Here is a 21580-nt window from a genome sequence, read left to right as displayed (position 1 = left end):
GTTTATTTTTTAGAATACTGACGTTCTACAACAGTAGTGTATTATTTATAATAAAAATAATCTTGAATTCTTACAAATCAACATTGGCAATGCACACCTGACAGGATATTTTCAAAATTATGCTGCACTTGTGCAGGAGAACTAAGTTTTGTGTCATGAGAAGCCAAAGAAGTGCAGTAATGCCCCTTTACACTTTCCATAATGGCCTGGTGGGGCTCAGGTGAGTTCCAACCAGGTGAACTCAAACATGAGGTCGTTGTGCTAAGGAGGATAACTGGTTCTTCCAAAAGGTCTTTTTTTTTTCCTCCCTTCACAAGACTTGTTGAATATTTTAAAGTCTGAAGCTAAATGTGGTCAGAGGTGTCACAGTAAAATCAGATCTTAGTTGTATGGGGTAATAATATTTTTGTTGTTGCTTTTTGCTTTGAGATTCAATATTACTTTAAAAGCAAGTTCCTTTAAAAAGACATGTTGGGATGAGGTAAGTATAGAATGATGTGGAACTGCGTATTTGTTATTCCCCTGCATTTTCTCTCTCTTTTTTTTTTTTCTTTCCCCTCATTCTTCCTACTATTTCTACTCTTTCCTTAGTGAGTCATGCCTTGGAGTTGTTTGGTTGATTGGGTTTTTTTTCATTGTTGTTTTGTTTTTTCTTTTTGTCTTAAATACCTCTTCTGAAACAGAAGTAGATATCAAGTCTCTTTGCTCGTTGATCATCTCTTAGGATTACATATCTTGTTATCTGTTTGCCCAAATTGCTTGTCATGCACAGACATATATCTTTAAACAGTATCTAATTCTAATGTTTTCACACAGTGGTTAATATATGGACTTGATCGTTACTTGTAGAAAATGGAATTAGACATTGGGCAAATGATTTTTAGTATTCCAGCAATATATAATTATTAGAGCTGAAATTTGTTCATGTCCGACCATTTTTTCTTCCTTCTTTATTTGTGTAAAATCAGCAAGTATAGTAGAATCCTTGAGTATGAGAGATCGTTTTAAATACGGTTTGATCACATAGAAATGCTATTTCTATGGCGTGTGTGCATAGCAAAATGAAAATGGGATCCGAACATCAGTTAGGCGGGCACATTTTAACTTCACTCTGGCTACTGTGGATAATAATAGTAGGTGAGTTGTGGGGACGCAGGGTCTTTGTGAAGACTGAGGGTTCTTTGTGAGACTTGTATGTGCTTTAATCCACAATGTAGGGTGTCAAACCGATGCTACTGTGTCATTAAAACTACCAGGACTTTGTTTCCCTGTGCTTCAGTCACTTTTGCTAGGTAAGCATGCTCCTGGACTCTTCCCTGAAACCAGTTCAAAAGGTTTCTATAAACCAGGATTTCGCTAACATTTTGGCACTGTTGGCTTCTTTTGGCTTATCCATCCCTTTTCTGAGTTAGTGGTAAGAATCTGAAAGTGAGATGTTGAGTCAACTGTATGTATCTAGGTAGAAACACTGACCAGCCTTCTTTGGAGTCCTATTAAAAAATAAATTAAAAAAAAAAAAAGGCAATATAAAGGGATATTAAAAAAATTATCAGGAAGTTTGATTTTGGGGTTGATACAGCTGAGCCATTGGGAGTTGTAAGAGGTGAAGGAAGCTCTGTGATCAGGTATGAAGTAGATGGATAGGGTGTGCATGAAAGGACATGCATTACATAAACCAATACCACAATTACCTGCTAAATATGGAGGCAGTAGGGTTCTTAAACATTTTATGGTGAAAAGTACACAGGTTAATTGTTGATTTCAACTAAAATTTGGAGGCTGTATTCTAAGTATATCAAGATTCGTTCTGAATATACCAAATATATCATCTATTTCAGGATATGTGACCTAGTAGGGAAATGGGAAACACTGATCTGCCAAGGTGAAGGGAAGTGGGCATGAGCTGAGAGGAGAAGGTATAGTAAGAGAGATGAAAATTAAGTGTGAAAATTCGACTTTGGGCCTAGATAAAGAAGGCCAGAGGGGCATGTGACAGGGGAACCTGAGTTCTGTAGATCAAAGGTTCCATTCTGTGAAGGACAAAAATAAGTCACAGTCTTGTATTCCCTGTAAACTTCTAGTTAATGAAAATAACAGCAATAAATAATATTGATTGCTTCTATTTCCAAACAGAGATTTATATCGTTAGACTGAGAATAATAATATTATGGAGGAAAAGATAGTATTAGCGTGATAATAGCCACTCAGTCATAACAGCAATCGGTTACAGCTAGGAGTAAAGCATCGACGTGTAATGAGGAGCTGCCTCCTGAAACATGTTTTCACTACATTAATATATAAGAATAAAATACATAAACTTCTCTTTTAGCTGTGTATCAACATAATGCAGTACTGAGTTCAAATTATCAGCTTAATAAAGTGAAGTAGATGTTTTTAAAAGGTAATACAGCACATTCAGGTAAATCGAATTGATATGCTAATGAAGGTTATGTCTACAGAATTGAGATTCACGTAACTGCATGCTAAGATTCCTTTAAAAGATACTCTGTACCACAGAGCGATGCTGTCACTTCTGAGGCAAGAGTCATCTTATTTAGAGGAAAAAAAATCATCTTGAAGAAGATACAATACAAGCTAGTGCCTTTCAGTGGCAGTTGTCCCAATGTAGTGGTGTAATGATCTAGATGGATTTCAAATGCGAGAGTTGTGTGTGCTCATAGCCACTTTGGGGGGGGCCAGGTACAAGGTCATAACGATGGAGAGCTATTGGGTATCCCAAGGGTAGGTCTGGTGAAACAAGCCTGTGAATACACCAGCTCAACACTTATTTTTCCAACACAAATGTGTGACTGCAGGTTTCTCCTTGGTGGTACAATTGTTAGAGCCAATATCCTAAATCACTGATTTCATTCTCACTGTCTCACCTGCTATGCAGGACAGGCACTATTGAAGAGACTTTTTTTTTTCCTCCTTTTTTTTTTGTTTTACTCCTGACTTTTTGTTTCAAGTGTAGTGGATTATTTCTTCATTGAGGAGTCACCTTTTAATGTGTTAGCTCAGTAAATAACAGCAATACTTAAAACCAGACAGGAGCAAAAGAAAACTTCCCATTAAACTGAGCTTTGTGCTTTTCTTTTGGGAGCTCTGGTTTGTCAGTGCTACACATGTGCTGCATGGGCAGAATTCTCCTTCCAGCTGCTGTTGAGGTGAAAACATAGGTGTGGAACCCAAGTTTATAAGGTGATATCAGGGCTTTTGTAGTAAGAGTTTAGATGGATCGGAGCTCTTGAAAGATAGGTTTTGCATTTTCTTTTTGTGTAGTGAGAAAAAAATGGTTATGCAGAGCTGTGTTTGAGTGGTTTCATCTTGAATATAGTACCACATTTAATGGAAGAGGAAAAATTATCAAGGGCTAGCTGAATTGGGAATGACTACGGTACCTTCATGTGTAATGGAAATATTTCAGTGATGGCATTAAGCTGGAAAAAGAAGGCTCCTTTCTGAGGACTACATGTCTTCTGGACTGAAAAAGGAGTTTTATGGAGAAGAAATAAGTTTGTTACATTAGAGGATCCTAGGTAGATCATTAAAATTATTCAAGGAGCCTTTATTTTGTCATAACTTGGCTCTAAGCCTATCAGTCTGCAACTTTCAGCATTTTCAGTACAATTTTTATACACAGAGAGTTGGTTACTTTTTTGAAGCATAATGATGAAACATCTCTCTGGCACTCCTTGATATATAGATGGTATATGTAGATAGATAGTTAAAAGGATGATGCTTAATGCATTCTGTCTCTAAGCAGGTATCCAGACAAAGCTCCGTTTGACTCCCAAATAAAAGATTCTTTGTTTATAGCGAAGGAAGTTATTACTTTGGGTTCTTTTTTCGTGGCCATAAAACTGCAGAAGCAGTCATCCTGCAACTGCTGGAAATATTTGTGCACAAGCAGGGACTGACTTTTTCATGTCCTTCCAATGTTCTGTGGGATCGGTCGTTAAGTATTTGAAAGGTATTGCAAAGGAAGATCAAGCCAGATTTGTGTTGTTACTGATACAAATGTGATCCTCTTTATCAGAGCTCAGTTACTTTCATAAAATTTTCTCAGTTGAAGTGTTCACGATGGTAATGCCCTTCACTGCAATGGAGTCTGAGTGTATTTTGGTGTTAGTGTCCTGTTAGGTTGAGCCGTGGTGACCCGAAGGTGTTGTATAAATGACAGATTGCTGCAGTCAGCCCAGGGAGCTATTTCTTCCGCCAGTGATATAGGTGATAATGTGTGACAACCTGTAACTCTTCCATTTTCCTGAAAAAAATCCAATAACTGTGGTGAAACATTGTTTGAACATGTGTACATCCCAACTTCTTAGTTTTTCAGTGGAAATAATGTCATTTAATGTCTTGAGACAAAACGAAAGGGAACTCCTTCATTCAGCTCTCTTTAATGAGTACTTCTGGCACCAGTCTTGCATGGCTTGAGCTGCATATATTGACAGAAATAGTGGAAGCATTTTGGTGAATGCTTGAAGAAGTTACATTAATATAGAATTACATGCATAAGTGAGTTGTTGCACCTTGGCTTTACTGCATGTATTGGTAATGATGTTCAGTCTTCTTCCATTTGTCCTGGAATCATCAGCAAACTATTCCAGTGCAGAAAAGGATTAGCTTAAAGACAAGGTGTGAGCCAAAGAGCACACAAAACCAAACTGATTTCCAGAAATTTAATGATTTTTATCATTTTATTAAAAGCATAGCAACTTCAGCTGTTAGACTTCAAAGTCTGTTTCAGCAGAATGAAACTTCGTGGCTAATTTTCAGGTGCTTATTTATTATGGTGGGTAAGTATCACCTAGAAGGAACCCGTCTGCAGCTCACTAAATGTTGAGCAAATTTTAGACAGGTGAGAACTTTTTTTTCTATTACACTCAATATAAAACAATATTTAAAAGATTTTTTTCTGGTTACCATTTATTCTGTTCTTCTATTGCCTCCAAATTGATTTTAGGATTTATGACATGAGATTTGAAACAGTTTATTATTTTTAGATGTTTTACCATATAAAAGGAATTGTGTGACTGGCTATTAAATCAAATTGTTCTTTGGTTAAGGAACCAGTTGAAAAGACCTGAATTTAGTAACTCAGTAAATATATTTCTGTCTTTTGCAGGTCTGCTCACTTGCTCGCAGGTTTTAGTGGTGTAGTTCATAGATATGCCAAACAGAAATTATTTCCGTTTTGTTGGAGACAAAGAACTGAGTTTTAACAAAATGATAACATTTTCTTGGGGCTGTGGCTCCCAATGTACAGCTTGAGCCTGGTGGTAGTGGTTCAGTGAGCTAATACCCCTTGTAATCAGTTGAGTCGGCGCGGTGTTGTGCAGTACTGTTCTGAATTAACCAGACAGTTCTCCTGATTGCTTATTAAATCAGCAGGAAAAGTGTGGCAAATTGTGTACGATAAATGTGGTTCCACTCTACAGCTAAAACAAATCACAAAAGAAAAAGAAAGTGGAAGAAGAGAGAAGCAGCAGGGACAAGAAATACTTGTTCATGTCTGTCTTTAAATATAATTTAACTCTTCTCACAGGAACTTGAGTTTCTGGAGATTTTACTATCCATATTCAGATATTGGAAGTCACAGCCCTTCTCTTCTGCCATCTCACTGCTCCTGAGCTGTGTAAGTGTGCAGGTTAACGAAGGCCTACTTGTAATTGAAATTTATGATCTTCTTTTGCCGTGTTATCTATTAATTCCAGTAAAATACAATTTGGTTTAAAAATAGCTAGACCCATGAAGCTTATGAGGTTGAGTCTGGTGCACTGTCCGTGTCTGATGAACAGTCCCATAAATAATATTTCTTTATTATATATTATTTATTTATTCTATTCTATTACTATGTCCTTTTTTTATAGCTCAGTTCAGGCCTTCAGTAGTTGGCAGTTAGGTCTTGAATATGGTGGAAAGTCTAAGCATTACAGATTATAGACACTGGTTAATTGAGCAACTGTGTGTATGTGTGGCAGGTGATACTGCTAACTGATACCATGTCAGATTTTTCTCATAAAACACAGAACTTAGTGAATTTAGAAATAATCGGTTGATACTTTCACTGATCTGTCTCGCATCAGGTGCTTGTTTTGCCAATCTGAAAAACATGTCTTATAATTTCCAGTGAGGCTTTTCTTCCATTTTGTCGTGTCTGATATATATATATCTCCATATGAAATATCCCCTCACTAAATTATTTCTAAAATGCATGTCAAGAATAATCATAGTTAAGAGTTTGGTCAAGCTGTGTGGTGTCAGGAGCAGAACAGGTGTTGCACACTCTTAGTTACACTAAAAAGAAACACGAAAGCAATCAGAACTGGCATTCCACTAGTTTAAGTAGGACATTACTTGTGGGGTTTTTTTGGGAGTTTGCTGCTACAAACATATCTGCACTGTTAAAGAATCCAAGTTGGTGTTTCTTGACGGTGGCATCATTGCTGTTAGCACCTTTATCTGTAAATCACTGGGTAGTACGGTGGTTTTAATAACTGTGATCATATCTTTAGTTAAGGAACCAATTAAAAAAGCCATCCTTGCCTCAGATCTGCACCGCTTGGATATTAACAGTAAAGGCTTTATTGTCAGTGCTTTAAATGTGTAAGGCAAACTCAGCTTAATGAATTACCCCCCATTTCAGCATTCCAAAATTGTTTGCACAGCAAATTAGATTGAGACATCGATTTTCTAACCACCTCCAGCTGCAAGGAGTTGTATCCATAGCTATAATTCTCAAACCATAAAAATATTGATGAAAAAGATATATCCAGTCATTTTTATGTTACTAGTTACTTCCGTTACTTAGCTGATTTCACTAGAGTATTGCTTAGCACTTTTCCAGTGTAAACACAACAAATGGTAGGGCTCCTTGTGTATATCCTTGGATATCTTTCTCATTAGGTAAAAAGTTACACTGTTTGTGGGGCGTTTTGTTGCTTGTTTTTTTTTTTTTTATTTGTTTTAATATTTCATTCTTTATGTGCATTTATGACCTCCTTTTGAGAGCGCTGGTGGTCTTCTCCTATTCTCTCCTGCAAATACTAGAGTTTCTGTACTTATGATTAGTAATGATTCATCCAAATTAGCCTTATGTAAAGAAGGTTATTGCTGTCTTTTTTGTGTCATTTTTTGGTATTGATTTTTGTCCTCTTTTGGAAGTCCACCCTTCTTTACCGCTATCTGTCAGATACGGGATGCCAGAGCTAAATACGGTTTTCTGTATATGTCTTCACTACAGTTTTATAGGAAGAATTTCTAAATTCCTTGCTTTTTTAAACACAGGTGAAAACCATGGTTTCTTTGTTGAGCTACCCTGATGCAGGTTGATATCTTTTTTTTTTTTTTTTTTTTGTCCACCTGCTTCTAGATTGCTTGTTCTCGTACTTTTCAAGTATTTCTTTGTCATATTGTATATAGTCTGATTCCAGTCAAAACCTAGACAGCTCTTACTGAGGCGTCCTTGGATAAAGATATAATTAATGCATGTCAAATTCATAGGCTAGTGGAACATGAGAAGCTGGGGGAAATGGAAAACATTCTCAGATTTCATTGAACAGAACTTTCCCATACTCTGTTTTATTCAACTTGTTTCAAAATGTGGAGACTGCAGTGTATTTATATAATGAAGCCTAAGCTGAATTGACCCAAGCCATGAAACGGCATCAGGATAGACTGTGATTCAAAGCAAACAAGTCCTGTTGAAGATTATGTGCGTTTGGGAAGGATCTGGCTCCGTGTCACGCCAGCCTGGACGGGGTGCAGAGCAAGCGCACGTCTGGTCTCTAAATCCCATGCCCACTTTGTGCTAGAACCAGGCTTCCTGAGGGACACTGCTTTCTTCTCTATTTAAAAGCACTGTGTTTTCCCATAAAATTTGATTTACTAGGGTCCCATTTTCTGTATTCAGCAGAGATGGCGTAAAGGTAGATGAAGGTGATACTTAAGTTGGATTTGGCTACAAAGTCAAATCAGGGATAGGGTTTAAATACAGATTTCATGGCGTCAAAATCTATCGTCTCTTACAAGATTTTGAATTCATGTGGTAGAATCCCATTATGAGATCAGGTGAAATTACAGGTTTCTGCCCATATATTGACAGGTTCTGGGGAATAGAATTGTTTTGGGTTGAGATCTGACCTGAAATAAAACCTGCAGAGCCAAGTTTCGATTTGAGAAATTGAATGAAACTAGAGGTGCACACAATGTGAAGATTCAGATTCAAGCAAGTTTACATCAAATTTGGGGTTTTCTGGTTTTAAAAAATTTAAAAAAGGGAAACCAGTAATGAAAAAATCACCGTTTGTATTAATTTTACCTCTGGAATACAAAACTTACTTTCACAGTTTGCAAATGTTACTTGTGTTCCCATGCACATTTGGTTAAATAAGTTCAGAAACATTGGTTGCTTGGTTGATGAGCTGCTTATATGTAGTACACAAACAGTTACATGTCCTGTGTAATTGTTGTGTATCAATACTTTTAGCCACTTGAATGCTGCAGCATAAAATACCTGGATACTCATTTAAGCAAATGACAAAGAGGAATGTGTTGTGTTTCCAAACTGCTACCCTGTTGCTTGTACTTGTGTCAGTTGTGAAGGTGAAAATGTTTGTTGCTGTGCAGAATTTCCAGGTGTTAGGTGTGCTTTTCCTACTAGAGTTCAATTATTTTGTCTTGTGTGTTTGATTTGATTTGTCGTTGTAATTTTCTTTATTTGCAGCAGGGATTTCCTTTGGTATAAAATAGACTTTATTAGACTTCCTTGTCTAAGTGCAGGAAAACTTGTCTCCTGTCAAAAGATAGAAATGCTTCCAATGTTTGTTCTGGCTTAATTATTTATTTTATATATTTATTTATGTCCACTGTTTTTCCACATGATTTAATTCTGGCAATAGATTTTTTTCCTCGTTGCTTCTTTTTGTCTTCCTGCCATGAGTCTGTTGATTCAGCTGTGTGAGTCTGAAGGATTACACATTTTACGGTGCTGTCAATAAATAGGGTAAGCGGTGAATAGCACTGTTTCCTTTTACACTGAAAGACAAACAGAATGTCTCCTAATGCCCTTGTGTGCCGGGCTGTATCTCATGTATCGCTCGGGCAGGAATCAGGATGTGGATGTCAGCGGTTTCGAAGCAGAGGAGATATGAAGGATGTAGGGCTGGCACTGATGTCTCCACTGACTGCTCTGCAAAGAAAAATTAAGTGCCAAGTTCTTAAGGGCTCATTTTGTACATGTTGGATTTAGTTCTTTATTTTAGTTTGCTGTTACTGTTCGGGGCTGCTTTGGTAGTAACTTAGAGTGGATATCAGTGCAAAATACCAGCTAATTTCCTTTACCTCTCTTTACTTAGTCTTCTGTCTTGGTATTCTCAAGGAGTTGGAATTTGTGCTTAATACATTCCAGAGTTTGTCTGTGTCTTACCGGTGGTGTCATAACGAAGGATTAAAATGGATCCTGGAATATACAGAGTTTATTGCCGTGACACGTATGTCCTAAGCACTGTTCTGAGGCGGGCAGCTGAGCTTTGGTATTAGTAGTCCTCCAGGGTATCCACAGCTGAAACAGTGCTATGCTCAGCAGCGGCTGTTATCCAAATTAAATGTGTCGGCCGTACAAATGGGGAGAGCAGAAGTAAAACGTAACGTAGTTGTTCAGAAATGTGAGTATTTGTAGTCACAACAGAGTGCCGAGTCATAGTTTCATGTAAAGGTGAAGAATTGCTCTGGGAAAAATAGGGGGTGGATGAAGGCCGTTGCCATGTGGGCACCTAATCTATCAACCCAGGTAGTTCATTCAAACTTTAATAGTTTAAAATTCTACCGAGATCCAGTAGAACATGCTGTTTCCCTCTAGTTAAAATAATTTTCTTGTTAGTGGGGAGTGGGGAAGAAAGAATAATACAAATTTTTCTGATATTCCTGTTGTGGGAATTTCAAGATCAAGTGTAGCACGACTAACTGTGACTAGACAAGTCTGTGACATGTGGATGAAGCTCCTATAGCACTGAAATACTGTCGATATCCATTATTCTCAAGCAGGGACAGAAACCAAAATCAAATGTCTTCTAAAGGGGCAAAGTTCTCATGCTGCAGTCCTGTTCACCTGTCAGGGAAGTACTTTCAAACCCTTCAAAATGATCAAGGTTTTATCTTTAAAAAATGATTGAGGGTTGTTTCCGTCTTCCCCCCAGTCTATCAGTTGAGTCTAAAGTCCATTGATGGAGGAGCTAGTCTAGCCCTTGAATGGTGATTCTTTTACTCTGCTATCACACAAAGATTTATAGGTAACTTTGTGTTGTATAAAGCTGCTTTGTTCCCAACAGAAAAGTGAACAATTCCTAATTTCACTGGAAAAACTGCCTGTAGTGTGTTTAATGTCTGTCCTCCTCATTTTTTTGTCTGCCGTGTCTCTTCCTTGGTGAGCAATATAATTAAAATTCATAGTTTGGCACTGGGATTTTGATTATATAGTTAATTCTTCATCATTCCTATGTCTCAGATTAATCAGGTTTGCCCAAGCTTGTGTCGCCCACTAACAAAGTGCTCTAAATTTTTTTGGTTCATTAAGGGTTTGGCCTAGATTCTGTTCTTTTCTACCTCTTCTGTATTGTGGTAATCAAAGCTTTTAAATTATCTTCTAATTCTACATACACGAGTCAGTCTGGTCAGCGGTCCTCTTTAATTAATGACATGCTTGCCAAGTGCAGGAACTCTGTGTGGCTATTGAAAATAATTAGTATACACATTTATGTTGATTTAATCAATGTCAAAGACAGCTGTATTGTGTTTCAGGAAATACCATCTTCTTAAAATATGATCTTCAGTTTGTTTCCTGTTGGTTTTTTTTTTTTTTCTGATTCAGAGGACTAAAGTAATTGCAAGCATGTTAGTGTTGGAGGTGGGAGAATGCCGTTCATCTTAGAGGTGAATGTATTTGTTCTCATTACTTGAACGGGTGAAATGTAATTGCAAAACTATGCAAAGTTTGACTGTAGTCTTAAGTATCTAAAAGAACTGAGATCAAATCAAATGTTTTATTTTGCGCTTAGAGGTTTTGTTTTATTTCCATCTGAGCTGGCTTGGTGTTCGTAGCATACAGAGTGTACAGGGAATGGAGAAGTTTCTCACTCCAGCACTTCCAATCTTGCAATTGCTTGTTTCTTTTTCCTAGTTGCAAGATGGAAAATATTAAGTTAATATTTATAAATAATTAAATTTTCTTATGGGATGAAGTTTTTGTATAAATCTGTAAATAGAAAGCAAATGTTAGACAGTTAAACATCCCAAGTTGGTCTCTGAAAGTTATACAGTTACTGAAATTGTTTGCTCCTGCAGTCGCCTTTAAGTATCCTTTGATCTCATGACGATGTCTTTTAATATGGCCATTTCATGACAAGAGCCTTCGGAAGGGGCAGGGCGTTCAACCTGCCTTTTTCAACATCTAGGATGTGAACTATGATTCCTGAGTGAGGAGCTGTTGGTGACTTTCCTCTGATTCACTGGTCGTCTCACACCTTGTCTGGTGTGCCTAGCACAGCAGCAGAGAACGGTGTGTCGCAGTCTGGCCTGGCTCCCTGTGGGCAGGGACCTCTCCTTAGGTTTAAAGTCCTATTACAGAAAGGAGTTGAATTTCGATCTCTGAGCAAATGCCTTAAAGAACAGTTCATTATATAAAGAGTTATATAATTATATATAATATAAATTATAATTATATAATTATATAAAGTTCATTATATAAATATATATATATTATATATATATCAGCACCGGTATTCACAGCAGAAAAGGGTCCCAGCTTTAGTCCAAGTTGACAGAAGGATCTCCCTACACTTGATGGAGAGAAAGGTGAAGGTACATCTGGCCTGGGCATTTTCTTCATACCTTGCTGTCGGCAGTTGTACACGGCGCCTGCTCACTGATCTCCTCGCTGTCCGTGTTACCTAGTTATCTCCAGGTACGATTCCTTTGCAGGTGCGATGCGGGTTTGCTTGTGGGAGCCAGAAGGCTGTTAGATCTTCTGGTGCTTAATTCTCAGTTCTCTGTACCTTTGAAGAAAGTTGGAGAGTCTTGCCTGTTGCTGCTCCGCTGTTCAGAGCCAAATGCGGTATCGTGGTGGGGTGGGTTAATCCCGGAGGGCGGCTCAGCCCCACACACCCGCCCGCTCAGTCTCCCACAGTGGGATGGTGGGGAGAATCAGGAGGGTAAAGGTGGGAAAATCGATGGATTGAGGTAAAGACAGTTTAATAGGGAAAGCAAAAACTGTGCACACAAGCCAAGCAAAACGAGGAATTCATTCACCCTTCCCATCCACGGGCATCCCCAGGAAAGCAGGGCTCCATCACGTGTACTGGCTGCTTGGGAAGGCAAACACCATCTCTCTGAACGTCCTCCCTTCCTGGTAGGGAACATCTCTTTTGACAGCTGGGGTCAGCTCTCCTGGCCCTGTCCCCTCCTGACTTTTTGTGCAGGCCCAGCCTCCTCACAGGTGGGACAGGGGGAGAAGCAGAAAAGGCCTCGAACACTGCAAGCGCTGCTCAGCAGTGACCGGACGGTCCGGGTGTGATCAGCACTGGTTTCAGCACAAAGACAAAACAGCACCTGACATGCCACTGTGAAGAAATTTAACTCTATCCCAGCCAAAACCACTACAGGAAGTTTTAAAAACTTTGTGATCCCACAAAACACATTCCGTGCATTTTCAGTGTTCAGTGTCGAAGTTGCATGTGCCGAATAATTCTTCGTATTCATCTTGGTGCCTGCACTCTTGTATTCCAGCTAATAAATCACTTCAGGAAAATGATGAGATGGCATATATAGTCTGATTGCCTGAAGGATACTTCTATTTTTAACCATGACTCAGTTGCATTTCTGTCTAGCAGAATACTGCTTAGAAAATTTCCCCCTTTTCAAACGTGTCACAAGCTGTAACAGGCATTTTAAATTTCTGAAATCTGTGTGCTTTGAATCAAGACTTTGTTGCTCATATTCAAGTTGTCCACATTGCAGTTTTTCCTCACTATTGTATTTCTGAGCCAACTCTTTGTTTTCAGCCTGTTGTTCTTGTTAAGATGTCCTACTTCAGTATTTACAATGTCTTAATCTGACTTCTGAAACGGTACCTTCGATATCTCTCTTCATTGGTGATGCTTGAAATTCAGATACCGCTTGTTTACTTAGTGGTACTAGGCATTTCTAATAAATTCTGCCTTATTTGAAGGAAGATTATCTTTACAGTCTCAGGCTATTGGTGGCTTTAGTGTCTTACATCAAGTGGAATAATAAGCTACAATTTTTATGCAAAATCTGAGAATGGGATTTTAGAAGTTAGGGTGTTTAAAGTAATTTTGAAGATTGCGTTATTTTTATTTCCACCAAGTAGAAGAATACAAGATTCAGGCAGGAAATCATACTGGTCTTTCACCTTGAGAAAGATAAGGAAAGAGTAAAATATATGTATTGTACTGGGGAGAAAGGATGGCGTTTGTCATATCATTACGTTCTACCTTGCAATAATATTACAACGTCAAAATAATATACTTCAAAAGATTAATGTGTACATGATTATTTTAATGGACGGGATTTTGTTTTATACTACCACAGAATTTCAGCTTTCCAGCACTGTGAAGCATTGTCACCTATTTTTCAAAATAACTGATAAGCGATTTAGCATACAAGAATAAGCTTTGCTCTTTTCTACCTGTTGGCAGAGAGCTTTGCTAACTGGTGAGTGATACGGTACTTAACCTAAGTGTGCAGGATGATAAAGATTCTTTTCCCATGGCAAACTATTCCACTCTTGTGCGTCTTTCACCCTCTTGATGTATTTAAAAAAAAAAAAAAGCCAGAAACAATCAAGAAGCTTGCTCTGGTGTTACAATTTCCTAACATACCAAATCTAGATAAAGTAGCTTTTAAAGCTAATTATGAAGCAGTTTCTTCTGTTCCTATTAATATTGTTACTTTGTTCATTCTCTAAACTCTTTAAAGCAAGGAAGCGTAACTGAAGTGTGTCAGAGTTTCTCCATTAGTAATTCTCTGTTGGTTAGCCTAGGGCGTGTTTCCTCCGAGCAGCACAACTCAATCAATACCTTTCTTGCCTGAGAGAGACGAGGGAGTCTCTGTGGCAAGCCAGCCTCCGCATTCAGTCATCAATGTTCCGAGACTTAAACACTCCTGTGTTTAGTGGCGTTCTATGCTTCTGATGCTGGATAGAGTGAGAACACTTACTGCTGTCAGATCCCGGTTGTTGCCATTGTATTTAGGGTTCATACTGTGCTCGTGAGTTGACAAAAAGAAAATTATCTGAAAAAAATGGACGAAATACGTTGTCTGTGCCTGTAACTTCAAGGAGGAGGCATACCCTTAGCTGAAGATGTTTGCCAGACCTCCAAAACGGAAAGAGTCTTTCAAATTGCAGGTTAACTTTCTCTGAACAGCAAACTGTTAGTCCCCTGAATGATTTGATTGTCATCTTTCCAGTGTCAGATCTGCAGAAGGTCGGCTTTGTGAGTTGGGGGTCTTGCTCCTGTGTGTCTGCCGTGCTTTTGCCATGGCTGTACCTGGCCGTGTGTCACTGCCAGCAGCACTGCCAGGTATCCTCAGCATGTTAAGAAAAACTGGGGCTGGCAGTTTTGCCTTTCAAATGTGACCCCCAAAATAGGGCATTGCATCACCTTGCAGCAACTGACTGGTTCACCTGGGCGAGTCTGGGGAAAGAAATGCTGTTTCCCTGTCAAACAAGGTTCCTGCAGTGCTCGTTACGAAGTTAATTAGTGGGGGCTAAGGTCTGCTTTACTCTTCAGATAGAGGTTCACTTTCTTTGTGAGAAATAAATATTTTTCTCCAGTTCTCCAACTTTTTCTACATAGGAAATTGCAGGAAATTTGCTACTGTGATAATTAATTGAACTGCAAGTTAGTATTAATTAGGGAATAGCATATCATTCTTCTTTGTTTTGATAATTAAATTTTTTTGAAGTGAAATTTTGAGCATATTGTGTATCAGTTTTGTAATTTTAATCAAAATAGATAATAGTTGGTTTTTAAAATGAAACTATTGCGTAAGCTAAAAGGAGCAGAGGTCAAACTTTTGCATGTTCAATGATGTCCTGATATTGCTGTCTCTTGCAGTCATTTTGCACGCAACAGGTGGATTTTTAAAAGATTTTTTTTTAGAAGATTTTTCTGTGTGTGGTGAAGGCAAATGGGTATCAGTAATAGCAGTCACTGAGGCTTGCTTATAAGACCTCTTTCATAAGGCATCAAGTCTTGAAGCGGAGGAGGAGGTTGAACATTATGGTAAATAGCTGTGAGGTTTTTTATTGTTTTAAAAAAAAATCGCCGACTGCGAGCTGTGTGTCTTTTCAACTTGGTGTGATGAAGAACACAAGCCCAAATGATGCTGCTGTTGAATGGCCATTATGTTGGAACTATAATTACGCTACGTAAGTGAAAGGTTATTTTATGCTGCAGACGGAGGATATTGCTTAAGATTAATGCATTCTGATACTTCCCAACTGAAATAAGTTCATTTAATACAAAGCTTTCTGCAGTATGGGTAACCCATTTTGTGGGGTAACGGTATTTCGTTTAGGGAATTCTCTGTGTTTCTTGTTCAACGTTTATTGAGATGGTGTGCAATATTGCATTTAGGAGTTTTCAGAATTTATAGTAAGAACTGTTGGATCTCTTCAGCAAATGTGGGAATCAGACTGCATCAAGGTTAATGGCTGTTTGTAGAAGGTGAAGCCTCCAGGGCGATACAGAAGGTGAATAGGTCACAGTGTTCAAGAGCAGCTCTATTTGATTTTCAGTTAGAATCTAGCAGTTTAAGTTGTACAACCAGGAATGAAACCCAGAGCTAGCTTTGTTTCATAACACTTCACTGTGCAGATGATTTCTTTTTGTTAATAATAAAAGATACACCAACAAAGGCACTGAGATCCTGTGCATCCCGTGTTACAATTAGAAAGTCATATTAAAATGGAATTAATTTTTGGCTTCTGCAGAGAAGCCTCACTGATTTGTTGGGTTTGTCCTGACTCTATAAAATCTTTCATTGTGATGAAAACTGGCTGGTAAAGGGTTTTTTTTTGTTATTATTTAAAGCCTCTGTGAGCACACGTGTGCACTAACAGACCATTTGTGAACCAGAAGGTGCCTCATTTTGCTTTTCTTGGCAAATTTAGTCCAGAAAGATTTTTTTGGTAGATTTCACAGCTGTTTAAATAAATATATATAAAAAAATTCTCTTTTTTCCTCTGAAATTGTACTGGAGCCAGCATCCTGAGTAGATGCAAGTTTGCTGTGAAATTTGTGCTCTCTTTACTCTCTTTCATATTTTAGTTTTATTTTTTTAACAGTTATTCAGTTCTTACAGTAGGTCTGCCCAATATAGTCCCACTGAATCATTTTAGTGCATAAAAGTTTGTCATGCTTAACTTGTGCTACCTTTTTTTTTTCCCCCTTTAGGTATATCCGAATTGTTGGGACCCACAACACAGTGAACAAAGTTTTCCATATTGTGGCATTTGAATGTATGTTCACGAACAAAACCTTTACTCTTGAGAAAGGTCTGATAGGTAAGAGATAATACTCTTTTCCTTCTACATGAACTGTTGTGAACACTTGCCTTCTAAGACTGGCAGTCACTGCACTCTTGTTCTTTCTGTTTCCACACAGAAATCTCTAGCTTGAGTGAAATAATGCTGTAAGCATAGCAGTAGTTGACTAGTCCTCGTGACTTCTTTGAAATTCCAGTACTGTGGATTAATTAGTGATGCTGCAGGAATGCTAAAGTTCAAATTCAATCAGCTGCTGCTGACAAAGCCACTGGTAATTGAGTTGCTCTGTGCTGCTAATCTGATTTTTCTTTACATGTCATAGTCTGGTTGCTCTTGTGTCCCACTAGCTTAGGATGAATTCTGTGTTGAGGATGGAGTAACCAGAGCTGTATATTGCAGTGAAGATGGATTTAGGCATTTAGAGCCTCTTATGCAGCCTACTGAAAGTAAACTCTTGTGTTGATTTTCCCCCAAAGAGTCATAGACACGCGGAGCCATGGCAGAACGTTATATTGGCTGCCGTTATTCTCGGAGCACCACACCGATGGAGCTCTGTTACCTCCGGAGATCCGGGCAGCTTATATAATACTGATTTAAGTAACTCTACATAGTGCTGTATTGCTTAAGGTAGAAATCTCCAACAGACCAACAATACTGAGTGATAAATGATATCAAAGTAATATTTAATGCCAATTTTTTTTTAATAGTCCAAACAGGGTGATTTCTGTGCTTTCTTCCATATAAACTCACATGAGTGAGATCCTGAAATTCATTGGGAAGAATTTAGTGCACCTCTTAGTAGTTGTCTAGGTGGGATTTCCCACAGTTGGTTACTTCTGGCATGAAATTGAGAATTTCAGCAAAATTCTCAGTGTTCATGCTGGTTTTAAACATATATTTAAATTTTAAGTATGCACCTACAATAGATGGAAGGGAGGAGTTTTCAAAAAAGAATGACAAGGAAGATTTTACTAAGACATTTCTTTTTTTTCTGAGAAAACTATCATATTTATAATAGAAATAGAAAACTAATATTTAGCTGGGAAAAACTGGGACCCAACTCCTTCACTCCATTCCCCATGTATCATACAAAGGCATTGCATTGTTACATCTGATCTCATGAGGTTTGCTGTGTAATTCCATGATTTTCTAGAAGCATAAAATAAGTAACCTGCCAAATCTTTAACAATTTTTGTGTTCTATAGCCCCAAAGTGTACAAGCTGTCCCACTAGGCAAATAGAAGGTTTTCCCTTTGTTTTAGGGAGTTTGCAAGTAGTATTGCAATTTGACAAGAAAATAGAATAAGCAGTAGGGAACAACTGTGTTTAAAAAAAAAAAAAAAATCTACCTTCAGTAAGCTAGTTAGTGGGGAAACAAAATATTTCAAGTTTGATGAAACCTTTGAGCTAAATTTCACGTTTAGCGCTGCCAGATATGGATTTTTAAGAACTTCATACAAAGTCAGACTTGCTGTATGTAGATAAGTATTTATATGTATTTGGTATGCATATGTATTTGATTTAAGATTCAGTCTTTTTTAGCAAATACTGAATTTAGGACTCAACATATTTGCTTTCGTTTTTTTTTTTTATGTTGACTCAAAGATTGTTTGGTCGTAACAGTTGGCAAGGTTGTAGTGAATCCATGTACGTTCGTGGAAGTATACTTCTGCTGTAATTGACTTGTCTTTCAGATACTTGAGATATTTTATGGTTTAGTGAGCATTTTGGTGAGACAAACTCTTTGATCCGTTTCAGCATTTCATGAGTTTCGAAGATAATCTAGGGGATGGAGACTTCATATGGCTTTACTAAAATTTACCCGTTTCTGAAAATTTTTTTTGTAGCTCAGGATCTTATAGGTAAATCCGGTTTGGACTGCACCATAGTAAGTATCCATTGTTGTTCATGGTGATCAGTGGAACTATGCTGTCGTTCAGCGTGGGTCAATCAAGCGGTTGTATGTGGAAGCCGTTTGAAGTGATCTACAGTGAGTGACGAGAGGCCTGTAGAGCTCTACAGCTTTTCATGTGGAAGAGATGGTAGTCGATACAATTAAAAGAAAATTAAAAGAGAAAGAATTCAGTGGGTAGTCAACTGAAAGAGGGATGTGAACCAACTTCTGATGGTAAATGAGGCAGCAACAGTTGGGTACATGACCCTGCAGAATTTATGGTGAGCAAGGGACACATGGAAGGATTTGGGGACTAATTGAGGGCAGTCCAGTTGTGAAATGGTGCAGGGGCACAATGGCTCTTCCACCAGAATTTGTGACCATCAGCATTACCTGTTCAAAAATATTCTCAACAGCTTTGATCCAGCCAAGTGACCTTATACCCATTTAGTGCTTTGTTTTACGTACCTGTGATGGTTACTGTAAGGCAGCATGTTGTCTGGCTCCCTTGATCAAGCAGACTGTCCCAGTTCCACTTGTGTAAAAAAATCTGTATAACTGCTGATGGGGTAGCTGGTACAGATTTATTTGATTGCTCTAATGAGGATTTGTAATGTTTGTTTCTACTTCTGCAGTGACTGGATAGGGTAAAGTGAACTAAAAGCCGTTGGGAAAGCTCCGTGAAATAACCTGCAAGTGCAGTAATCAGAGTAGGTTACTTTTAGCTTGACTGAGTATCGAAGCTTTCATCCTTACCCTTGAAAAGCAAGATTAGGTAATACTATTGGGTTCATTGTTTATCCCATATCATATTAAATGTGGTATGAAATTAAGTTGGAACAAACACGGCTGCTGTTTCTATAACCTATTTTGTTAAGAAAAAGGGATGTTGGTCAGCCCTTGAAGGCCATATGGTTCTTTCAGAAAGACTTCGTGACCCTTACTTCTACCGCAACAACACTGAAGATAATATGCAAAGAGCTTGTCATTTGGAACCTCATTCCAAAGAAACAAGGCCACTGAGGTATTTGTTTAGGGATCTTATGTGGAGATTTAAAAGTAATTATTCATTTAATTTTCGTGAAACCTATTCAACTCGATCAGAAAGCTGTATATACAAAGAGGGTAATTTATCAGATATATTACTGCTGATAAGTACTATCGATGTAGTGGCTGTCACTGTAAAGTGAAGATTAGAAGGCTGGTAAACAACAAAAATGAAGCGCTGTTCCATGATAACAGCAATTTTATGTTGCAGGGGTTTTGTGTATAAGATTACGATGTTTTTCATGACAAATTATTAACTTGACGCATTACATTTAAAAGTTAATATGGAGGATGATTTGTACAGTTAGTTTATACAATACTGGATGCTGTACTGACGTGACTTGTTGGTAGTTGAGTAGCAGTTTTGAACTAAAAGTAGTGGGAAATGCTCTTTCTAGCACTGTCTGGTGTTTTAGTGTTGGTTTACACTTCGTTGTCTTGTGAAATGAGGTAAGTGACAGAAATTAATTCAATCATACGAAATTATTCCCTAACACAGATGTTAGGGTTGAGATGTAATTTTCCTTTTGGCATAGTATTACCTCTAAACGTGTAAGTTAACAGTTCTACATATTATATTCACAAGATTGACGTAACTGTTTCATTTAACAGGAGTGTAAATATTTTTTTTAAATCTCAAAAGCGTAGCGTTTGTTTTAATGACCTTCTGCTTTTGAAAATTTGAATGGTCTTACTCATGAATATTTAATCTAGAATCCAAACCAAAAATTTTCACAAGCAGGAGACTACTCCTTCGGAGGCAGAAGTGGTACAGTGTGATGGGATGTTTGGAAAAGCTTCTAATCTGCCCAGTGGCAAGACGGCAAGAAGCTACAAGAGTGGGCAAGGGGCTGCTGCTATGCGATGTCTCTTCGTTTGTTTGGTGGGGTTTTTTCCCACCTAAATATAGGAACCAATTCCTCTTTTCTGCCTCATGGGGGAAAAAATTGATAGCCTCGCTTAGTCCTTTACTAAGTACTCAGTGCTGAGGGGCAGTCAAGGACCATGCGGGCGTGTGGGTTTGACCAGCCTCCCGTCCTAATTTGAGCCTGGTTAAGGTCATAGGGAGTGCAACGGGGAAGGCTGTTCTATGGAGCTGTGTTCGTCTGTAGTCTGTCTCAGTCTGTCAGACTGTCTTGTAACTAGTACATCACACATGAAGGAGAACAGTGAATAATGGCTGAAGATCAGGAGATGGATATAAAGCGCTGGAATGTCCTTGGTCACCCTCTGGGGAGTGCTGCTCAGTGCTTATGAATCATTGTCAGCCTTCGTTGGTGTGCTGTTCGATGCCTTAGGAGATCCTGCTTTAAAAGGGAAAAAAAGGAAATGAATAAGTAATCATTCACTTGCCTTTTAGTCTTTGGCAGTTATTTAAAAAAAAAAAGAAAAGTGTAACAGGGAGAAACCAGTCGTATCAGTTTCCTAGTGTGTGGTTCAGGTTTGTAAAAGATGCTCTATCTCTCTCCAAGGAAGCAGTGAGAGATGCTATTTCTGTGTCTAGTTTAATGTTGACTCCACACAAAGCTACCGTATTTTGTTTCTTCTGTTTTTTTTTTTTTTTAATATTAGCCTTCTTTCAGAACCATGCAGGTTTGCCCAGCAATGTAAGGCAGCTCTGCTGCAAGCATAGCCTGAGGAATTTATGAAAATATGAAGCTAATCTAAATACTGCAGGGATTTTTTTTTTTCGCTTTCTACAGGGAAGGACAGCCACATGGTTGGTTTAGTTACTGCTACCCATTCTTCAACAGAGATCTGCTCATACGGTTCCAGTTTCTTTTTTTTCCCTTCTTTTTCTTTTCTTCCTATTTCCAGTGCTGCCATGGAGGATGCGTGGTTCCTAGGGCTCTTCTGAAAGAACTGCTATTTCTGCAAGCCTTCTTCAGGCAAATTGTCTAATGAAAGAGCCCTGCAGCCAGCCAATTGGTTGGTAATTAAAAGCATGGCCGGTTCTAATGACTTGAATGCTCTTGTTCCAATTTATTGGATCAGGAATCACAAGCTCTAGCAGATACCAACTGAAAAACCAGCCTTCTCTGGAGTTATTCTAATCCAAACTGACG

At 38.3% G+C, this 21580-nt stretch overlaps 1 protein-coding gene across 1 annotated transcript in view; it reads left to right on the top strand.

Moving 5' to 3' along the window:
- BTBD9 (BTB domain containing 9) overlaps positions 1-21580 on the top strand; it is a 126394-nt gene that overhangs the window by 63520 nt on the left and 41294 nt on the right. Inside the window, exon 7 of the mRNA XM_086461841.1 lies at positions 16482-16591. Within this exon, the coding sequence (XP_086317967.1) occupies positions 16482-16591 (110 nt within the window). The remainder of the gene's footprint in view (positions 1-16481; positions 16592-21580) is intronic.

The sequence above is a fragment of the Leptosomus discolor genome, chromosome 2 (genome assembly GCF_034619465.1).
Source record: "Leptosomus discolor isolate bLepDis1 chromosome 2, bLepDis1.hap2, whole genome shotgun sequence".
Lineage (NCBI taxonomy): Eukaryota > Metazoa > Chordata > Aves > Leptosomiformes > Leptosomidae > Leptosomus > Leptosomus discolor.
Note: the sequence above shows the minus strand (reverse complement) of the source record. Positions and strands in the feature narration are given on the sequence as shown.